This window comes from Gymnoscopelus microlampas, assembly GCF_963454915.1.
Source record: "Gymnoscopelus microlampas genome assembly, chromosome: 16".
NCBI classification, from domain to species: Eukaryota; Metazoa; Chordata; class Actinopteri; order Myctophiformes; family Myctophidae; genus Gymnoscopelus; species Gymnoscopelus microlampas.
Genome location: NC_139953.1, coordinates 28,532,586 through 28,554,988, shown reverse-complemented (window position 1 = coordinate 28,554,988; position 22,403 = coordinate 28,532,586). Strand labels below are relative to the sequence as shown.

The following is a 22,403-nucleotide window of genomic DNA, read 5'->3' as shown; positions in this document are numbered from 1 at the left end:
GCTCTAGCCTATCTCCCCGTCTGCACTGTTGCCTGGTCTGATTATTATAAGCCACATTGGGCTTGTTTTCCTTCTTTTTTATTTTATTTATCCAAATACATTTTTATATTAATGTGTAGCCTATTGTGTTAACAATAAGCGTGTCATATTAGTCAGATCCGGAATAGTATTATGAAACTTAAAGCCATTTAAAATATTTATACTATTGGTACACACCGGCTGCTCCCAAATAATTAATTACATCATGTTGCCACAACGCTCCTACAGGCACCCATGGACCTCCAGCTGGTCGACCACAGGGCTGGGCGGTGGTACACTGACATACAGTAGCACATGGGTATAATAAATGGGACAGTTTTAGGAAAGATATGTACTCACTTTGGCTGTTATTGTTCTATTTCCACCATTCTAATGGATTCCAGGGGTGTGTAAACAGGGGTGTGAAGTTGCTCCATAGTTTCCTCTGAAGTGACGCAGTTAAAGTTAACTAATACATCCATATTGTTCCCGTTATCTTTCATCATCCACCTTTGTTCAGTAATCCCAAACAGAGCTACACTTTAAGTTTACATCAATCATATCCTCTCAAACCCAGACACATTGCTGCGAACCGCGGTTTGGGTGGGTTCGGGTCAATCAAATATAATTATTAATTAATATCGGATAAAGCGCGGGTGAAATATTGCGGTAAATAAATTAATGACATCTAATAGCCTATATCTATCCATAAAATAGCTAAATCTCTGCGTGCTTGTGTCTGTGTGAGTGTGTAGAGCAGTGTGCGATGCAATGACAAAATGCGTCTTTTTTCTTTTTTTTTAACCGGTGCTATAATAGCAGTGTGCTCTGTATGTTGGATGCCGCATGTATGTTGGATGCAGTGGTGGAAAAAGAACTCAAATTCTTTACTTAAGTAAAAGTACCGATACTGCAATATAGAAATACTCTGTTACAAGTAAAAGTCCAGAATTCAAAATTTACTTGAGTAAAAGTACAAAAGTATTGGCATCAAAATGTACTTAAAGTATCAAAAGTAAAAGTACTAAAATATTTGAAAATATCTACAAGCTCTCAACGCGTTGCGATGCCACCGTTGAGAGCTTGTAGATCGGCTATTTTCAAATAGCCTATAAAATAGGGCTAAAGTGGTTAATGTATGTTTCATAATATAATCATTTATATTTGAAAAGTAACTAGTAACTAAAGTTTTCAAATAAATGTAGTGAAGTAAAAGTACAATATTTGCCTCTGAGATGTAGTGGAGTAGGCCTAGAAGTACAAGTATTGGAAATTGGAAATACTCAAGTAAAGTACAAATACCTCAAAATTGTACTTAAGTACAGTACTTAATTAAATGTACTTAGTTACTTTCCACCACTGGTTGGATGCCTGTGTGTTCGATGCCGCACAGAACGTTCAGCGCAGCATTGGTTTAAAAAAAAGAAAAAAGACGCACTGACATTTCCATAGGCGAAATCAATGCATTTTGTGCTCGCATCGCACAACTAATACTAACGGGGAATACCAGAAAATAATAATATTTTGACATACGGGAAAAACGGTTAGTGAGGATGCGGATTTTAAAATTGGATAATATAATTATTGCGGTTGGATAACGGGTGGATAATTAATTTGTACATTTGGATTCGGGGGACGTGAGAGGCCATCCGCGCATCTCTACTACCTACCCAAAATAACAGACATACAAGCTATCAACACGCTGCGTCATGTCGTGTCAACAGCTTACAGATCTGTTATTTTGGACAGCGTATAACAATGAGGCGCGCGCGCGCCACGGAGTAGCCTATAACACTAAACCAAAAATATTACATTACGTGGTCAACAATAGACATGTAACTTGCTTGGAGCTTTTAATGCAGTGGTTCTCAACCTGTGGGTCGACACCACAATGGAGCACCCAACGCCTGGTGAGCTTGTAGATCTGCTATTTTCACAATATTTATCTGTGGGACCGAGTCAAACAAAATGGGGGGGTCCCCAGTTCAAATATGGTTATTTTGGGGGGTCGATGGACCTGAAAAGATTGAGAACCTTTAACAGTAAACATGAACGTAGCGTTTACGTGGGGAATATAATAATAATATAATATATATAATATATAATATAATTCACCCGCAGCATGGGTTTAACGACACAGCAGCCAAAATGAAAATCACACTAGATGATCCGATCATCTTATAACAAATGTAAGTGCTTAAGATTTTAGCCCAAACCCAACGGGACCCGACCCGGCCGGTCGGCACCGGCTGGGCCGGGTCGACGTTTTTTTCAAATACTATTCTTACACAGCTGCAAAGCAGCTAATAATCACCATAGCGCAAAAGTAGGTCAAATCAATCAATCAGCAAGCTGTTTTCTGTCACTGAGCAGCACTCTTTAAAGTTTAAACCGCAACATGACATAGAATGGATCTTCAGACAAATTGGAGACCCTTAAGACATGACAGCAATATGGAAAAAACGAAAAAATCTCAATTAAAAGTATATTTCGTATAATAACCGAATATCATTCTTAAAATGGTTATGGGGCAGTGTATATATTTATATAGCCCTATTTGCTCCAAGCTATTTTTTAAATAAAATATAGACTGTTGTAATGGTCGACCGTTGGAATAGGGTGGAATGAGTCCTGTTCTTAACGAATTACCAAGATTTAATGTGAAAAAAGGCTGCAGAAATTAAGCTTCTTTAGAAAAATAACTGACGGGCTGGGCTGGGTCTAATTTGTCAATTATTATTCGAGCCGGGCTAAAATATTTAGGGGATAATTATGAAAGCTCTAGTTAGTAGTTTGAAGTGCTCATGTGGCCTTAGTTGCTTCTTTTTGTTTCCATAGACCTGCGTTGCTTATTTCTCGCCAAGGCTACATGGCAACATGGCTCAATGTCCAACGCACAAAGCCATTGCAGTGTCTGTGTGCACTTGGCGGGTGGTTTCAGAAACGGGCGGGTGCTTTTAGAATGCACTATCCCCCCCCCGAAAGCCGTACCCATGTGTGTCTGCAGAATGGCAATGTGGGGGAGATAGCAACAACACGCCCACGGGCACACCTCCACGCGCAACTAACGGCGTCGGCATAATGGGGGACGGGGAGCGCAGGTGCTAGCAGGTGCTAGAATAACATATAGGGGGTGCGCAGCTCCAATTCTCCCTATTTAACGGTAGTAGGGGTGGGCATGTGGTCCTGAATAGGACCCTATATCTCCCTCTCTCTGTCCCTCTCCCTCTCTTTCCCTCTCTCTTATTAATTTCTCTCACTCTCTCTCTGTCTCACCACCTCTCTCACCCAGAAGGAGGTAAAGAGAACAGACAGGCAGGATGCTGTCACCTCTTTCTGTCACCTCTTGCCACAGCGACGGTCACATGACATGACATTCGCTAGGAAATCGGAGACGTGACAGCGTCTGCCTTCCTGCTGCTGAATTATTGAATGCTACAAAGGTAGCTCACACACACACACACACACACACACACACACACACACACACACTCACACACACACACACACACACACACACACACACACAGGATATCATGTCAAGTTGCTGATGACTTTGATAAGAAATGAAAGGAAAACACGTGTAGCTCTCTCTCTGTCTCTCTTTTTTGTCCTCTCTTTCAAATCGATCGCGTAAATATTACATCAAGGAATGATTCATACATAGGCCACAGCATATGATGACGTACAACTATCTAGCGCACATTTTTCATCCAGACAATGATATGATATAACATTGTATGATATACAGTATATACTGTATAATATATCGTTGCTGTTGCACTGAAACCTTGCATCTACATAATTTTGTTTTCTCGTAAATGAATGCCCTACCAAATCGTACAAGAGTGTTGCACAAAAGTAGCACAAATAGACGATTTAGTCGGCGGTTTTGGACATACAGTACAAGGTTTCCACCCAATAGGGACTATATATATATTATATTCATTGTGTCATTTCTTAATGTACACAACAGCACCTCCTATAGTGCCCCCCCTCTCTCTCTCTCTCTCTCTCTCTCTCTCTCTCTCTCTCTCTGTCTGCATATATATGCTGTCATACCTGACCCCAAGCCATGCAATCAGACAATATTGATATAACCAAATATCAATATGTAGTTTAACCCCCCAATCCTCCCCACCCTTTTCTTTTATTTTCTTTTTTGCAATCATACAGCGATCATTACTCATCATTGATGAATGGGAGCAAAGATGTGGAGGCGCAAAAGCACCACAATATCAAGAGCTGCACTTTTCAATAGAGTGATTTGTGTGTGTGTGTGTGTGTGTGTGTGTGTGTGTGTGTGTGTGTGTGTGTGTGTGTGTGTGTGTGTGTGTGTGTGTGTGTGTGTGTGTGTGTGTGTGTGTGTGTGTGTGTGTGTGTGTGTGTGTACTTGTATTACTATACTTGTGAGGACCAAATGTCCCTTCAAGTATAGTATATAGAATCAGAGAACTAGACATTGTGAGGACAATTTTCCTGGTCCTCACAAGAGAAATATGGTGTTTTATGGTTACCTTTTTTTTTTTTTTTTACTTTTAGGAAAAGATTCAGGTTGGGTTTAGAGTTCTAAATAAACATGTAGAGGTTAGTGGTTGGGGTTAGATCTTTCCTTATTTCATACTTAGTTGTGCGGCGAGGTCACACCGAAAACTGATCGAAAGCTGATCTACAAGATTGAAGATTGAAGATTTCAGTTATTGTCAATGCTGATATTGAAATGCTAATGTCCTCACAAGTATCGTAATACAAACCTGTGTGTGTGTGTGTGTGTGTGTGTGTGTGTGTGTGTGTGTGTGTGTGTGTGTGTGTGTGTGTGTGTGTGTGTGTGCCCCCATGACAGACCAGTACCTCTATGAGAAATGATGGGTGCGGTGCGTCATCAGTCGCCATATTGATTTTCCTGCTCACATGCTTAATTGAAGTTGTTGGGGTATACATAATTGAAGTTGGTTCTCTCCTCTCTCTCTCTCTCTCTCTCTCTCTCTCTCTCTCTCTCTCTCTCCAGTTTCCCCTTCTCTCTCATTCTCTCTCCCATACATTAAAAGTAGAAAAACTCTCTGCCCCCCCATCCCCATCTCATTTCTTTTTCTGGAGACGTGTGTTAATAGTGTAGCCGGTGGCTATGCAGCTTTGATGGAGGACCGGTGTGTGTGTGTGCGTGTGCGTGTGCGTGTGCGTGTGCGTGTGCGTGTGCGTGTGCGTGTGTGTGTGCGTGTGTGTGTGTGTGTGTGTGTGTGTGTGTGTTTCTCCTTAATGGAGCAGAAATGAAGACTGCACTCCGAAAGGAGACCTTCATTTCATTTTCTTTTTTTTGTACATAACAAGGGCAAAAATGACCTTGAGCCCAACTGGCAGGTCTTGATGTACAGTATACAGAACTCACACCCTTTGAGTTTCACATAATCACACCTAACAGGTGTGGACCAGTGGTATTTAACCACTTAAACCCTCTAGACTAAGCTGGACGTGAGTTGACTCTGTATTTCGATTTTTCCCGTCTACAGCAAATCTCTTCGCCAAAAATAGCCGATCTACAAGGTCACTATGCATCACGTTGAGACATGTTGTGAGCTTGTAGATCAGCTATTTTTGGCTAATGTTCCCCCCAGAATGGATGCTGCGGTTCAAGTGGTTAAATACTGCCATAAAGTTTTCTCAAGAGCTCAACAGCTACTATCTTCCTTGGGATCTCATTCCATTTGGTGTAAAATGCAAGAGCTTTTCACATTGCTATTCTGGCTGAACTCTGACTCATGTTTTATAGTGTTCTGAGGATTTGTTCTGTTGCTCTGGAGGTATCGACCACTGTACACATCACTTACTTCAACACATTTTAACAACTTGAACCCATAGAGTCCCTATTCTGGGCATGTTATAATAGGTGAGCATTCAGTGAATAGTATATGTACAAGCAACGTCACAATATACATACATACATACATGCATGCAGGGTCCCTGGCACAAACTCTTTTCAGATGGGGGTCCGCAGCCAAAAACAACAATTTGGGGGTCCTTGGCACAAAAAAGTTTGAGAACCACTGATATAGAAGGCATTTGTAGAATCGGCCTCAGCTGTCTTAAGTCTTTGCCTGCCATGGACGTGTTTCCTCATCGAATTCTGCCAAGGCACAGCCTGCCAACAACGAGTTTGGACGAGTTTTGTGTTTTCAGTGGTTTTCCACCAGATAGCACTGTTATCTACCCTATGAATGATGCTTTCACTGCCTGATGAAAACAGACCCGGAATTGACGTCATTTTAAAAATATATAAGCTTGTTTACTTTGTTGTTTACCTGTTTATTTCCTGTGGGGAAATCGCTATATCTCCGTTCCTCTTGCTTTACGGAAAAAACAAGCCTCATTCAAATGGCCACAGCTGTGCAATTTAACTATACTATGACAACCCTGTGCGTGTAATGAGCCGATCTCTGTGAGGACGGAGGTCACAGAGAATATTCCATGATTTTTCAAAGGTACGGTAAAATCGTTCTTTTTCGCAGGCAGCAGTGGCACACTATTACACAACACCCTCCCCCCTCTCCAACAAAAGGGGGCAATGACAATGGCGGCACTACATAGACCATTTTCAGTGGTGTGTACTTTTTGACTGTTGATCCTTTTGACTGTACAGTGCATCATGCTTTTCTCAACTTTCAGTGTGAATTATTAAGGAGCTGTTTCTGTTGAGAAGACCATTCCATTTATGACAGAAAGGAGATTTATTTACAGTGCTAGTATAGCAACTTTCATGCATTTAAACCACATCTACATGTATGCTGCCTCAGTAGCCTACAGCTGTAGACAATGGTTTTCATGAATGTTACAGATGTGCCACTTCAAAACTTCACACGTTACTGTTCTTTCCCTGATAGCGCCCTGAAAATGCATTGTTTTCCTCCCTTTTCTGCCCTTAAAATGCACTGTTTTGCCCCTGAAAAGAAGTTGTCACTACACACCCCCGTTTTTCCCTTCAACAGACATCCATATACATGAGAACAAAAGAATGTGTGTTGAATAAGGTGTCAGACTCATTATGAGGCGAAAGGTGATTTGACCAGTTGCTCAAATTAATTAGCATCATAAAAGCAGTGATCATCAAAATAATTCAGCATTTTAAATGCCCTTCTTTGTCCCTCTTATTGCCCTGGGAATCCCCTGAAAATGTACTGTCTTGGCGATGGCAGGACATGTGAAGTTTTGAAGTGGCACATCTGTACCTCCAAGGCTAACACAAATGTCTGATGTTTCACAACTAGTTACCAGAACATTCTTTGTGTCTTTGGCCATCTACTTCTGCAATAAATCATGCAACTCCAATGAAAACATTTCTCTATCCTATGCTCTATGACAAAACGAACTACATTTGCATACATACATAACTCAGATGCATATAAATAATGGTGCTTATTTGTTATTCATTATTTGAAGGTTTGCTCTTTCATATGAAGAACTAAAAATGAAAACCTGTGTGCGCAAACACACACGCACACATTTTTCCTGGTTGTTCAGCCCACCTGCCATGTATGCCTTCCCTCTCACTGTGTATGAAGTGTTTCTGATTAATTAAATATTGACGTTTTATTTTGAAAATGTTTTAGCCAATATACAAGCTCACAAAGCGTTGCGTCACTCACAGCGTGGCGTGTTGTGAACTTGTAGATCTGCTATTTTCACTACCTTTGTGCAACATTCTTGCATGATGAAGTAGGCCATCATTTTACGAAAAAACATGAGTTGAAATATGGAGATATAAGGTTTCTGCCCGACAGCGACGATATTCACCATTCTGTATTTCACCAAGAAAACAACCAGGCAACAAAATAAATGAATTAAATATCAACATATTGGGGTGCCCTATAGTGGCTCACCAAGCATTGTTTACATATGATGTAAACAAGGCTAAAGTCCTTCCCGCTGCTGGACCGGGTTACAATCTGACCCAAGGGTCTTTGCTGCGTATATACAATATATATATATATGTACAAAACGATAAAGGGGGAAAGAGAGAGGAACAGAGGCCCTAAATCATGTCCATGGTGCGAAAACAGTCAGTCTTCAGTGCATCACAGTTAGCCAGTGGTTCTATCTTTCAACAACAGAAGCCATACCAGTCAGACAGCATCAGTCAGAGTATCTGTACTTTACTTGTATTTGTATTTTTTGATAATTATGGCTTTCACTACACTACACTTTAATGATAATTATTACACGGCTTGGTTGAATGCTCGATTCTGATTGGTCAGTCATCGGTCATTATTTCTGGATAATGACCGATGATAATGACCGGTGAGACCGACGAGGAAACTGTGTAATCAGAGACTCAGAACACCTGCTCATATCAACCTGCGCTGCTTGATTTTATGCTTTATCCAACATTGACAGCCATGTAAACAAACAACCAATGTCATTTACAACTAAACGTTGCTCTCAAGAATGTTTTTGAAAACATTTGAAGTGAGAAATAGACGATGCAATAACCGAAAAGTCATTCTATTTGATCCACTGCACTTCCTTGTTTATCGTGGCACAACAACGGGGGAATACCAAAACGCTCGCCCCAAAACATAGTCGCCCTGGGGCAAATCCGGCGGTATTACAGGCAAATCGGCAGTAAATAGAATGGGGGGCGAGTGTGTTTTGGGGCGAGTTTTTTTCCATTTCGTCATTTGTTTTTGCGAGGCGAACTTGTCCGCCCAGCCCAATACTTATGGAATACTTTCATTGCCGTAAGCAAGGAAATACTTCGTTTTGTTGTTACTTTTGGGTAAATGTATTTATGTATGTATTCAGGGCGATTAACCACCTCGGCTTCGCCTCGGTGGTTAATCGCCCTGTCGGGCTTTAAATTTCAATAATGACTACCTCCCCATGCATTATTCCTTGCATATTGTACTTTTGACTTCCCTACATTTCTAGAAAGGGAGAAGGTACATTAAGAATTTTCCACTTATGCCCTATTTCAAATATAGTGAAAATAGCAGATCTACAGCAGATAGAGGAAGGGAGGAAAAGGATCAAAAGAGAGGGAGGACATGGGAGTGGCCAAAAAGAGGAGTTCAGAGGTAGGAGGCTAACAAGGGGAAGGGGAGGCGATGGAGTTTTGGAAAGTGGAAAGATTAGGACGAGGGAGTAGGGAGTAGGGTTGGGAGGGAGAGGAGGGCTGATGACTGGCAAGTCTGAAACACCACATTAATCAGGTTTTCAGTGAGCCATGCCAAATGCACTACACAACACACGTACACACACATGCACGCACGTACAAACACACACACACACACACACACACACACACACACACACACACACACACACACACACACACACACACACACACACACACACACAAAAATACACACACAAAAATACACACACATGTATACAGTACACGTGCACACACACACACACACACACACACACACACACACACGCACGCACGCACGCACACGCACACACGCACACACGTCCATGAGCCTACTCTCACACAAAACACATATACCAAACAATGTAGCCCATTCAACGTAAACTCACTTGTTTGCTGAAATACGTCCAATTTTACCACTCTGACTCAGATCCTTTTCAGATCTTGGAATGGATAGCAGGACATATTATCCGGCTTTCGCGGTCATGTGGTGCTGCTGTGCACGGGGCTGCGGTTCAAGGCAGGCCAAGGCCAAGCGCTGAACACTAAGTCCCTACACACCCCACTGATCTTTAAATAAGATTCAAAGGAAAATCTCGGTGCAATTGCAGTCAACGGGATACGCTGCGATGTGGTGCTACACTGCAGGGCACAGTTCAACACAGAGCGTGATGTTTCAACACATTCCTTTAAGCTGTATTTGTACTTAGTTGCGCATGGGTGTTGTACACTGAAAATCTGATCTACAAGCTCACACCTCGTCGCTGTGTGGTGCGACACCCGTGCACAAATAGTAATATCTCCATCCATGAGGTTTCCTCGATCAGCATGCTGCTATGCAGTTCATTTTTAACTGTATAAATGAAGCTATACCCACACAGTGTGGTGCGTTTCCTATTTTGGATTTGGAATGTGTATTTGTACCCAGATTAAAGCCTGTGAATGGTACATTTTATTGGAGTGTCCAAGGTCTAAATCTGTGATGTTTTATTTTTTGATTGATTGTAAGGTAAGGTGTTATTGGACACTAATAGGAAACTTGTTCTTTGGCTACTATTGAAGGTTACTGGCAGGAGCGCCATAATCACTTCTACCTAATCAGCCCCAAACCAGCTCAGTGCTGTATGTCAATGATGGTCCCTATGGTACTGTAGAGGTACAACACTTGTGTGAAGGGGGAAAAAACATCTATCTATCTATCTATCTATCTATCTAATTTATCTCACACACTCACGCGCACGCACACACACACACACACACACACACACACACACACACACACACACACACACACACACACACACACACACACACACACACACACACACACACACACACACACACACACCAAACAAGAGCTTGTCAGCTGGTGGAGGGATTTTCTGCACCAAAGTGAGCTTTCTAGTCTTCAGTGAGCTAGGAGGTAAGCTGTCTGCATACAACATTATTTAAGAGGCTGTGGATTGAAACAGCAGTTACAGCAGTTTCACCCAAGGCGGTACCAAAAGTGCATAGTTTAGTAAGACAATGCTATGTGTATGTGTGCCTTGGAGCTATGTGTGCGTGCGTGCATGCATGCGTGCGTGTGTGTGTTGTGCGTGTGTTTTGCATGCAATGCATGTGTGTGAGATATTTGTCCCACAGGCTTCTCTCGCAGACTCTCAGCTCTTTGATATGCCTGCCATCCCGTGGGGAGAAACGTTAATATTCTACCAGCGGCCACTGACACACACACACACACACACACACACACACACACACACACACACACACACACACACACGGTAGTGGGTGGCCTGTTAATATGCTGCCTGTAGCTTTAACAGCGACAGTCTCCCACAGGGCAGACAGGGACAGAATCACAGCAGCCCGATGCTTACACTACATGTAGCAAAACAAGAAACCCAGGTTTCAATTTGCAACTGCAGACTAATCCTGCTCAACTCATTTTGGTGAAAAAATGCAAAGCAATTACAGTTAAGACTCACAGAACACAGCTGTCCTGAGCTGCTACTACTTGTTTGTTTTTGTGATAACATTTGTATTTATTAAATTGTTGCACAATAGACACTAGATCAATAGAAATAGACAGTAATACAACAGATGTAACAGAAAATAGAAACGTGTTTGTTTGTTGTTGTAATTTATAGTAATTATTATAGTAGCCAATACATTTTACGACATTTTCTTCTCAATTAGTTGTTATGGCAATTAACACAATGCCTGCCAGAGTTTTTTCAGAACAGTCTGTAGCCTCTGCCAGGGTTTTGCCATGATTTTGGTACCTGTTCGCGTAGCCACAGATTTTTTTTTTTTTCCTCCAGTATGATTCATCCCCAGATGGTTTCTAATCACAGATGAGATTCAGGTGTGGTTTCACAAATGTCAACGAGGTCATTTTGACCTCGTTGACATGTGTTGTTTGATGTTTCAATATAGCTCAAAACCAGTAGTTTTAAACCAAAAAATCACACCCTGTGTGAAGGAAGCGGTGCCTTTGGGGCGGGGCTTAACTCATTTCAGTTCGTCCCTATTGGTGGTCTGAGTCCACTTACCAAATTTGTACTTGGTAGCATGCTGCAAACTGGAATGATGGGTGTTTGAAGCCCAGCCAATGGGCAGACAGAAGGGGGCGGGGCTTAGGTAATTACAGTTCGTCCCTATTGGTGGTTTTAGTGCATGTACAAAATTTGCACTCCGTAGCATGCTGCGAACTTGAGTTATGGCTGTTTAAAGGCCAGCCAATGGGAAGACAGAGGGGGCGGGGCTGCAGCAATTCATGCTCGTCCCTATTGGTGGTCTAAGTCCACATACCAAATTTGGACTTGGTGGCATGCTGCAAACTGGAGTTATAGCTGTTTCAAATCCCGTGCCCTAAACGGGCGGACGGACATAACAGACGCTGGGGGTCCCTGGACCCCGCTTTGATAACTTCAGCAATTCATGCTCGTCCCTATTGCTGGTCTAAGTGCACATACCAAATTTGGACTTGGTGGCATGCTGCAAACTGGAGTTATAGCTGTTTCAAATCCCGTGCCCTAAACGGGCGGACGGACATAACAGACGCTGGGGGTCCCTGGACCCCGCTTTGATAACTTCAGCAAGTCATGCTCGTCCCTATTGGTGGTCTAAGTGCACATACCAAATGTGGACTTGGTGGCATGCTGCAAACTGGAGTTATAGCTGTTTCAAATCCCGTGCCCTAAACGGGCGGACGGACATAACAGACGCTGGGGGTCCCTGGACCCCGCTTTGCTAACTTCAGCAATTCATGCTCGTCCCTATTGGTGGTCTAAGTGCACCTACCAAATGTGGACTTGGTGGCATGCTGCAAACTGGAGTTATAGCTGTTTCAAATCCCGTGCCCTAAACGGGCGGACGGACATAACAGACGCTGGGGGTCCCTGGACCCCGCTTTGCTAACTTCAGGCAATTCATGCTCGTCCCTATTGGTGGTCTAAGTGCACCTACCAAATGTGGACTTGGTGGCATGCTGCAAACTGGAGTTATAGCTGTTTCAAATCCCGTGCCCTAAACGGGCGGACGGACATAACAGACGCTGGGGGTCCCTGGACCCCGCTTTGCTAACTTCAGCAATTCATGCTCGTCCCTATTGGTGGTCTAAGTGCACCTACCAAATGTGGACTTGGTGGCATGCTGCAAACTGGAGTTATAGCTGTTTCAAATCCCGTGCCCTAAACGGGCGGACGGACATAACAGACGCTGGGGGTCCCTGGACCCCGCTTTGCTAACTTCAGGCAATTCATGCTCGTCCCTATTGGTGGTCTAAGTGCACCTACCAAATGTGGACTTGGTGGCATGCTGCAAACTGGAGTTATAGCTGTTTCAAATCCCGTGCCCTAAACGGGCGGACGGACATAACAGACGCTGGGGGTCCCTGGACCCCGCTTTGCTAACTTCAGCAATTCATGCTCGTCCCTATTGGTGGTCTAAGTGCACCTACCAAATGTGGACTTGGTGGCATGCTGCAAACTGGAGTTATAGCTGTTTCAAATCCCGTGCTCATCATCCCGTGCTGATACGGACGGACGGACGGACGGACATACGGACAAAGTCAAGCTTAGAGCGGTTGGCACCGCTAAAAACAAAGTGAATTGTTTGTCCGTTTGAATTTTAACATTGAAGTGAATGGAGCAGCAAATCTTCGAACATTTTTAGCTCCTAATCTGTTCGTAATTCGACAAGGGTTGAAATTATAAAAAAATTCAAAAAAAAAAAAATATATTTTTTTTCCCCCCTTTTTTTCAAAGACGTATATATACGTCTTTGGCGGACAACAGCTGATTATTAAAAGACGTATATATACGTCTTTGGCAGCTAATCAGTTAATTCCTACCAATGCTTGCTTTCATTAATTCCAAAATAAATAATATACATAATTTAAGTAAAAACAAGACAGGGTCTAATAATAGCGTGGCTCCCATATGGATCTCAGTCTATAACATCGGCCATATACTGTATGACTCTGACATATGACTCCATCGGTTTCAGACCGACCCGGCCACCATCCATCATAAAATGTAACTACATTAAAGTTGTTCTGTGCAAATTTCCAAAAAACGACTTTTAGCAGCCTCTGCTGGTCATTACCGTCACTGCAGGCCGTTCGTTTATCCTCTGTTACCCAGAATTCCATTCGTTTTCACCGGAAGACGGAAGTGTTTCAAAAAGCGTTCTTTTAATTGTTTTATACGATCTGTGGATCGTTTCTCTTAGCCAGTGGAGCTTTCGTTACCGTGAGCTGTGTTTTCTTTTTCAGGGTTTTTTCGTTCTTCAAATCATACAATCTCTTAAAATCAGCGTGAGTTTCCTTTCGTTATTAGCGTGGTAGTTCCTGGCCAAACAGGAAACCGGCGCGGTAGTTCCTGGCCAAACAGGAACCCCGTGGATTTCCGCTTCCATTTTCGAGGGAAAGTCATGCTCGACGGCGTTCAATAGAAAATATATAAATAAAAGGCTTTCGGGGGTGAAATTCTTGGAGTGGGTGTTGTGAAACATTTGCCACTCACAAAAGATATACAATTTAACTTTAGTTTTACTGAAAACGTTACCTAGTATTACTTTAAATATTTCTGGGAACAAATGCAGAACGTTACTGCCTTGGCCCATTGGCAGCATACACATGGAATGTGGCGCTGATTGGCAAAATTAGCCCCGGACAGACACACAAACACACAAACTGACAGACAGACAGGAGAGAGGGCGAGCGCTGACAGACAGACCCTTTTCTAGATGGCTCGCCTCCTACAGAGCCACGTCCTAATAAAGGAAAACCAACAAATAAACAAACAAACAAACCAACAAATAAATACAATGGGCAAGTGAAACAAATACAAAACAGACAGACACCTCCAATGCAGTATGATCAAACATTGTGATTGATGCATTGTGTCACACTCACTCCTGAGTTGAAAAGAAGATATCAGAACACATTTTCATGAAAGTAGGTGGGAATGGTCAGTAGGCCAAAAAGTAACCTTTTTAGCGCATTCCCGGTTATATTGTTATCATATTTAATTGTGGTATATCTGTATATCAAAATCCTATCCTGTGAAACAAAATATGACACACGCTTAGCAAGCAAGTACCAAACAATTTCAACGAATAATATCATGACATTGATTGACATAATTGATTGACAGGTAATCAATCTTCCACACAGAGCTAAGATTAATTATGCTACAGACACTAGAGGGTGGTGCTGTATGCAGTTACCATATCCAAGATCTCATGTTACAACTAAACAGTATACACTAAAACAGTGATTCTCAACCTGTGGGCCGGAGACCACTGGTGGATCGTGAGGATATTACAAGTGGGACCTCAAATAACTGCTGTGAGATCTGCTATTTTTGAATAGCCAACGCAAAAATTAAAGAATTACACAGATGCTTTCCCGGTTTCAATGAGTTAAAAAAGAACAGTACGGTAAGAGATTTACAATTGAAAAGCGCAAAAAAAGATAAAAGAACACTACAAATCTACTCCCACTTTTAGATCAATCAACTGATATGACAGCACATGACAAGGATACCCCAAATCATCCCTCACAGCACCATGCGTCACTCTTTCAGCTAAATTGACACTGTAGAGGGATCTGACATCTTTTGTGTGTTTGAAAACACACAGAAGATGTTTCGTTTTGCAGTGTCGCTTCCTATTCCGCACACACAGATCTACTCTGCTCTCTCTCTTGCTGTCTTTCTCTGTTCTGCTGCTACGATTGAGAAGAGAGAACTGAGACTGTGCGCTTCAGAAAAACCTGCAAGCTGCCAGGTACTGTAGAACTGTGAGGATATACTCCTGCGAAACTCTTCCAGACAGCTCTCTCCCGTTCTGTTTGAAAGCAAACAAATCCGGCGACCCAAATGTCTGTACCCAGCTCTCCCTAATGGCCTGTTCTCCTTCTCCATAATGGGCATTACATAGGGCACCACTCCAGTGTGTGTGTGTGTGTGTGTGTGTGTGTGTGTGTGTGTGTGTGTGTGTGTGTGTGTGTGTGTGTGTGTGTGTGTGTGTGTGTGTGTGTGTGTGTGTGTGTGTGTGTGTGTGTGTGTGTGTGTGTGTGTGTCTGCTTTCCTGCTTCCATTTGGCCTGATGCCAACAGCACGCTCGGCTGGTCTAAAACAAAACAAGAAAGCAAGCGGAGCGTGCTGGTGCAGCACTCAACTGTCACTCTCAATATCCCCCAACCATGAGACCTCTCCTAAAACACCCCCCAACGTGTGCACACACACACACACACACACGTGCGCGCAACCGTGAACACACCTGGAGAGCACCTTGGCTATATTTTGCACACAATTCCCCGCCTAATTACGGTTGTAATGTGAACAACGGTAATTTTACAAAGCGGCAGAAAATGGAAAAACTGGCACTCTCAAGATGGCTAACTAGGGGACCTGGAAGGCTCTAAGAAATGCTTAGATATGAGCACGAGAGACGCCCTTCATTTTGTGTGTGCACATTATACAAACGCGCATTCTGTACACACGTATCGTGCATTTGCTATCTCATTCACACACTCATACACAGAGAGCGAGAGAGAGAGAGAGAGAGATAGAAAGAGAGAGAGGCATGGCCCTCTCCTCCTACCAGTAATGAAGCAGATAATAAGCTGCTTCACGCATCGCCTTGGCAAAACCAAAATCAAAACATTGATTTAAGAATCAAAAAGCGTAGACTCATGGGGCCTCCCCCCCATCTTCCCTGCTCTATGGCAATGATGTTCTTGTGCGTGTTGCGTGCGTGCGTGCTTGTGTGCGTGCTTGTGTGCTTGTGTGCGTGCCTGCATGTGTGTGTGCGTGTGCGTGCGTGTGTGCGTGTGCGTGTGCATGTGCGTGTGTGTGTGTGTGTGTGTGTGTGTGTGTGTGTGTGTGTGTGTGTGTGTGTGTGTGTGTGTGTGTGTGTGTGTGTGTGTGTGTGATGGCAATATATCAAAGACTGAGAAAGAGACGGTGCATTTGCCAGTGGAACATCCAGCGTTGAGAATCCATTCCTCCCCCTCTGTATTTCCTTGAAATGATTCTCACATTTGACTTTGACCCTCCATTGAAGGAACACTCTCAACTTGTGAAACAAAAAACACCATGAGTGAAAGTCAGAATATATTGAATATTTATTAACTGATCAAGCAAATTCATCAAGCTTTTGTTATTGTCAAATCAGTAAATGTAATGCTTCTTACTTTGTAGTACAGCTACAATATGCATGCATTTAGAAGGGGCGCTCAGTGAGCGCAAATCTCTGCCAGGAGGCATGCCGATACCTCCCTCCATCATGCTGCTGGGAGTTGTTTTGTCTTCCTCCACAGATCGTTATTGCTGATGATAAAGGATGCTGATCGTCAATGCCTTGTGTAAATATTTGCACAGCTCCAGACTGGGAACACAAATCAGGTCGGGAATGTAAATGACAGCGGCCCCCATATGTGTCCAAATTCAGATTGATTGATTATAAAAGAAGTAGTTAGAGCAGGTAGGCAAAGCGTGGCAACCTGTTGTTCTGTGAGTCTAAAAAAAGAATACAAATTAGACAATTTCAAGTGTGCTTGAGTTGTTGCTTCTACAACATGTGGACCATGCTGTAGCAGCTTATGATTATGTTATGATTATAATCTCATATGTTTAATGACTGTCACCCTCATTTTGCCTCTCCCTACACCTGTGATGTGACAATAAAGATTGATTCTTGATAGACTTCAAACTCGGCGTGTGAACTGCAAATGACCCAAAGAGGGAGTAATGTTCAGAGTGGGAAGTCGGTTGGATCGGTTGTACAAAAATTATAGATAAATGCGCAAATGCCCATTTATGGAGTACTCTGATGTCGTAGTACTGATATCATTGTCTGAGTGCACCTTGACAACGGCCCCAGGGGCAAAAGCTGCTGGTCGACCAAATGCAGCTGGTGAGAGCACCACATGTGCAGACTGGTAGCTCGAGGCGTAATGCAGTCCTTTGAAAGGATTCACCACTGGCCATTTCCTCCAGTTAGGACTGTGGTTGAAGGTTGGGTTCTGTGGAAGCGCAGGACAGACAGTCTCTCGTTGCCAGCTTTCCTAGACAGACATGTGACGCCTGTAAGACCAGACTCCTCCAGTAGAGAGATGATCTCCTCTGGGTCATTCTCTGCTATTGTGATGAGGTAAAACCTGCCCTTATTGGACAGCAGCTGAGGTACCATGGGGAGAAACCTGTCCGTCACCTCTCTGCCCCGCCTACCACCAGCCCAGGCGGCCTCTATGCCTTTGCTGCTGACCTCTTCTGAAGGTGTGACCACGTAGGGAGGATTAAACATTAGAACATCCACTTGTCCACACAGCCTGGGCAGAAGACTCTCCACCAGGTCTGTAATAACTGGCTGCAGAGAGACATTGTTACAGCGAGCGGTCTCCTCTATGCACAGTGCTGCCGCAGGGTTCAGGTCAGTACACATGTATTGTGCTGAAGATCCAACCACCGACGCCAGGAAAGCACACACGACTCCCGATCCACTGCCCACCTCCACACATAGAGACGGTTGTAGCTGTTGTAGGGTGCGTGCATCTTGCTCCAGGGCATCAATCAGAAGGAAGGAGTCCTCTGCAGGCTCGTAAACCTCTTGGAACTCTCCACGGCCCGCGTGGGAGTAAATCGGTGTGGGATAACTTGACATACTGTAGTCTGTACACAGTCTGACTATGGCTGTCTCATCGCTAACGTTATATATATAATAGACGCTTTGCATGTGGTCGTCACTGTTCAGAGTTGACTAACATTGATAAATTAATGATATTCACACAACAATTAACACGATATTGACTACAACCTACATGGCACTAATGTTGCTCTCGAAGGGCCATCCTGTCTGTCAGTTCTCCTGACCCTCAGAAATGGACACTGACCCGTGTTGCAGCGGGGTTCAGGTCTAAGCACAGGTATAATGCTGGGGGTCACATGCGCAAATCGGCGTTGTTAGGAAACAGTTTCTGTAGTGTCTGACATCAGTGTTAGGTTTGTAATGTCCACCGTCGGCCCAAGGTCAAAGTAGACAAATTTAATATAGGATATTACCCTTGTTGTTACCCCTCTTTCTCTCTGTCTCTCTCTCTCTCTGTCTCCCCCTCTCTCTTGCTCTCTCCCCCTGTGACCGCGTTCATGATTTTAAATTATTAGCGGCGCTAGCCGCTCGATCCTGCTCTATACCTGACTTTGTCCGTGTTCACCGTCAACGCTCTGATTGGTCAGACACGTCAACGCTCTGATTGGTCAGACACATCAACAAAGTGATTGGTCAAGCTTCACGTGACACGTGGCTATAAACACATTATAAACACATATCGATGACAAAATGTATCAAAGGCGCCGCTACCTTCACACAGGGTGTGATTTTTTGACAAATAGGTCCCTCTCACAAACTCTGGAGGCCAATTATAGACTACCGAATCTAAAAAATCTGTATAATATGTTCGTATCGCATGACTCCGGAGAGCATGCGTAGCAATTTTTGTGAGTTTTGGAAAAAAGCTGTAGCAGTAGTAAAAAGTGTGTTTAGAATGTGTGTGTGTGTGTGTGTGTGTGTGTGTGTGCGTGCGTGCGTGCGTGCGTGCGTGCGTGCGTGCGTGCGTGCGTGCGTGCGTGCGTGCGTGCGTGCGTGCGTGTGTGCATGTGCGTGTGTGGAGGGTGGGTTTAAAGGGAGACAGCATCAGACTAAGGCCAGCTTTCAAGTATAGGGATTAGGCTAAAGCCAGGTCTCTTGGTCATTGTTCAGTAGCCGGTAACTGGAATGAGGTTGAAACTCAGCACACACAAACTGAGCCCGGCATGGCTTCTCATTTCTAATGAAAGGGCTACTAGGAATGAGAGGAGGGAAAAAGAGGAAGAAACTGAGAAATGTGTGTAAGTGACACGGACAGCATACCTGTATACAGTACGTATTATGATCGAACGCAGCAAGTTGCAAGTTTCATTTGAACATAGAGGATCATACCTAAAAAAAATGGGTAAAGTACCACTTGGTTAAATTGACAATTTTGGAACTACAGCTTAGCTATAGCAATCAATTGAAAAATGCAAACTTTTAACAGGCATAGCTCATGAAGTATTTGACCGACAGCAATACAACTTCAATACACATACTGTATGTGTCTCTTCGTGAGGAACAAATGTGTCACTTTGACCTATGACCTCTGACCTTTAGATCTTTCTTTAAAAATAAATTGTATTTAGCCACATCTGTCATTTATTTTCTTTGCGTTTTGAAGTTAATTGCCTGTCAATGAATACATGAATACCAATACGTTGGGGGGAGAAATAATGAAATTTAATGTGTTTGAAAAAACACCAGAGGAATAACACCTTTCAAAAGTGAAATACAGTCATTCACACTTTCTATACAGAGAGACTAAAATGTTGGTGTGAAAGTCCTTCTTTTGTCTCTAGCTCTCGTCCTCCCAATTCCATACTTCCTTGTACAGTAGCTGGATCCCAATTTCCATAAAAGGTGAAAGAAGTATTTCTGCTTATACAACACTGTTATTCTTATTTCCCACGATTGGCTATAGTTGTGGGGAAAAATCTATCCAGATTAATTTGGCTAATTCTATTGGCTAATTAGATAGTAAAGGTAATAAGTTAGCTATTTGGGCATTATTTTCATATTTATTCGTTGATTTCAGTACTGACGTTTAGGATTACAGCGTTTACGATGTGATTAAATCATTTTTTTGTTTTTTCTCCCTCTCAACAATGAGCATGTTCAGGAAAACACAGTCACAATCAAGAGTGATCACACATACTGTATGTTGAATTGTACTAAATCTATCACTTGCCTACTACCACCGCACAGACACCCTTACGGGTCTATTTGGTTCCATTAGTAAACTCTTCTGAATTCAATTATCCACTTAAACTCTATACTGTACTTCATTGACCGGGGTCCACTTGGGGTCTATACTTGGTCCCCTCCTTTTTCTACTCTACACCAAATCTCTATGCCGAAAATAGCGACCCACAACCTCATGACTTGTTGGGACACAAGTCAACACAAACTGTTGGGACTATTCAGCTATTTTTGCTAATATTGTTCACCTCAGAATCAGAATGCTAGCATTCATGTGGTTAACACTGATAGCCCTACTTAGACGATGAATAGCGCACGGTGCGGAACACAAGGCACTATACTAGTTACACAGTGCAAATCTGGTCACAAACACAGCACACATTGCTAAGTGGTAGAGGTATGCTCTCTGCGGAGAGCACTTTTCTAGTTGTGTTGTGTATATTATCGTTGTCACTGTTCACGGCAGGGCAAAACGACCCTCAGGCCACCAGGAAATGTCCCAGTGCTCCTGATGGGCTGTCTGAGTGTGATTCTGGGTTGCAGTGCTGTCCTCCAATTAGAGTGGAAGCTGGGAACGGAGGTGAGACACTGCTACCGCTCTCACCACCTGTGGTTTGGGGCTCATCACATGGGTGTGAATATTCATCTCACATGCTAAATTATACTATAGCGCTAAAATGTGTGAAGAATACCTGCTAGCAGCAAGGGGACTGTGGTGCGATTCACAAGAGCTAATAGGTTACCCAATGCTGAACGTTTGTGAAAATACACTGTTTCTTTTGTCTTAATTCTCTGTCTCTTAATGTCTCAATGCTTAATGTTTCTTTGTGTAAAGCACTTTGGATTGCCTTGTTGTTGAAAAGTGCTGCACAAATAGACTTGCCTTGCCTTAAGGGGTGCAGGCAAGAAATACAAGACAAACCTCAACTACAGTATCAGCCAAATAAATGAATTGAGAGAGTGTAGATTTCCAATAGTTGAGCTATCACAGACGAGAGAGAGGGGGGAGGTGGGGGAATGCTGAAAGAATGTAAAGAATTTAAAAGAGGGTGGAGAGGAGAAAGAACAGCAAAAGATGGGGAAAGAAGGGAGATCAAGAATCAACTAGATTAAAGATTACATTGGTAAGTGAGCAAATGACAGGACAGAACAGGATAAAGCGCAAAAAATAAGCTTAAAAAAACATAACATAGCTGATAGTTTTTTCTCTCTCCATCCAGTGATATCTCCACGTCCTAGTCTCTACTGAGCCAACAGAGAGGCTTATGCACCTGGAACGTCTCAGTAATGGCTCCTACTTGTCTGTCCGTCTACTTACAGTAGATCTGTCTGTCTGTCTGTCTGTCTGTCTGTCTGTCTGTCTGTCTGTCTGTCTGTCTGTCTGTCTGTCTGACTGTCTGTCTGTCTTAATTCAATCTCTAAATCTAAGTTTAAATCAACTGGAATGGCTCCCTTTCCTTTTTGTACTTTTAATGACACGGTTAGCCGGTTTACACTGTTTCCACATGTATGGTTTCATCTCCAAAAACTACTGACTGGATTTTTGCTGTGAAGTTCCAACTGACTGGCTATAGTGAGGCTTTTAGACTATTAGGGGGCCCCTATTTTGGGGCAAGCAGATTTCCCATGGTCACACAGACAGGCATGCACGGACATAATGCATAAATAAGCTGTTTTCAGCTAAGACATTTGGTATAGAGTAAAAAAAGGAGGGGACCAAGACACCAAGTATAGACCCCTGGGAGGGTAGGGGAGTATATAGGGTTTAAGTGGTTAAATTAATAGTCTGAACTGATTATAAGGAGTTAAGGGCCTTCACTGCCTCAGGATATTATTGTTCTGTGTCTTCCATGCCACAGTGGAAATTAACAGCACACACTGTGTGAGTGCAGTGCATTGA

At 43.1% G+C, this 22,403-nt stretch overlaps 2 protein-coding genes across 3 annotated transcripts in view; both read right to left on the bottom strand.

Annotated features, from left to right (window-relative positions):
• The window catches only part of LOC311063844 (exostosin-1), a gene marked incomplete at both ends in the record, with an annotated part of 229,696 nt that overhangs the window by 80,939 nt on the left and 126,354 nt on the right, over window positions 1-22,403 (bottom strand). The gene's annotated exons all lie outside the window — the stretch shown is intronic.
• LOC311063818 (methyltransferase N6AMT1-like) lies at window positions 17,651-18,337 on the bottom strand (the record flags this gene model as incomplete). Its single annotated transcript, XM_084083430.1, has 1 exon — window positions 17,651-18,337. One exon carries the CDS (start codon window positions 18,335-18,337, stop codon window positions 17,651-17,653), a length of 687 nt encoding a protein of 228 aa, XP_083939556.1.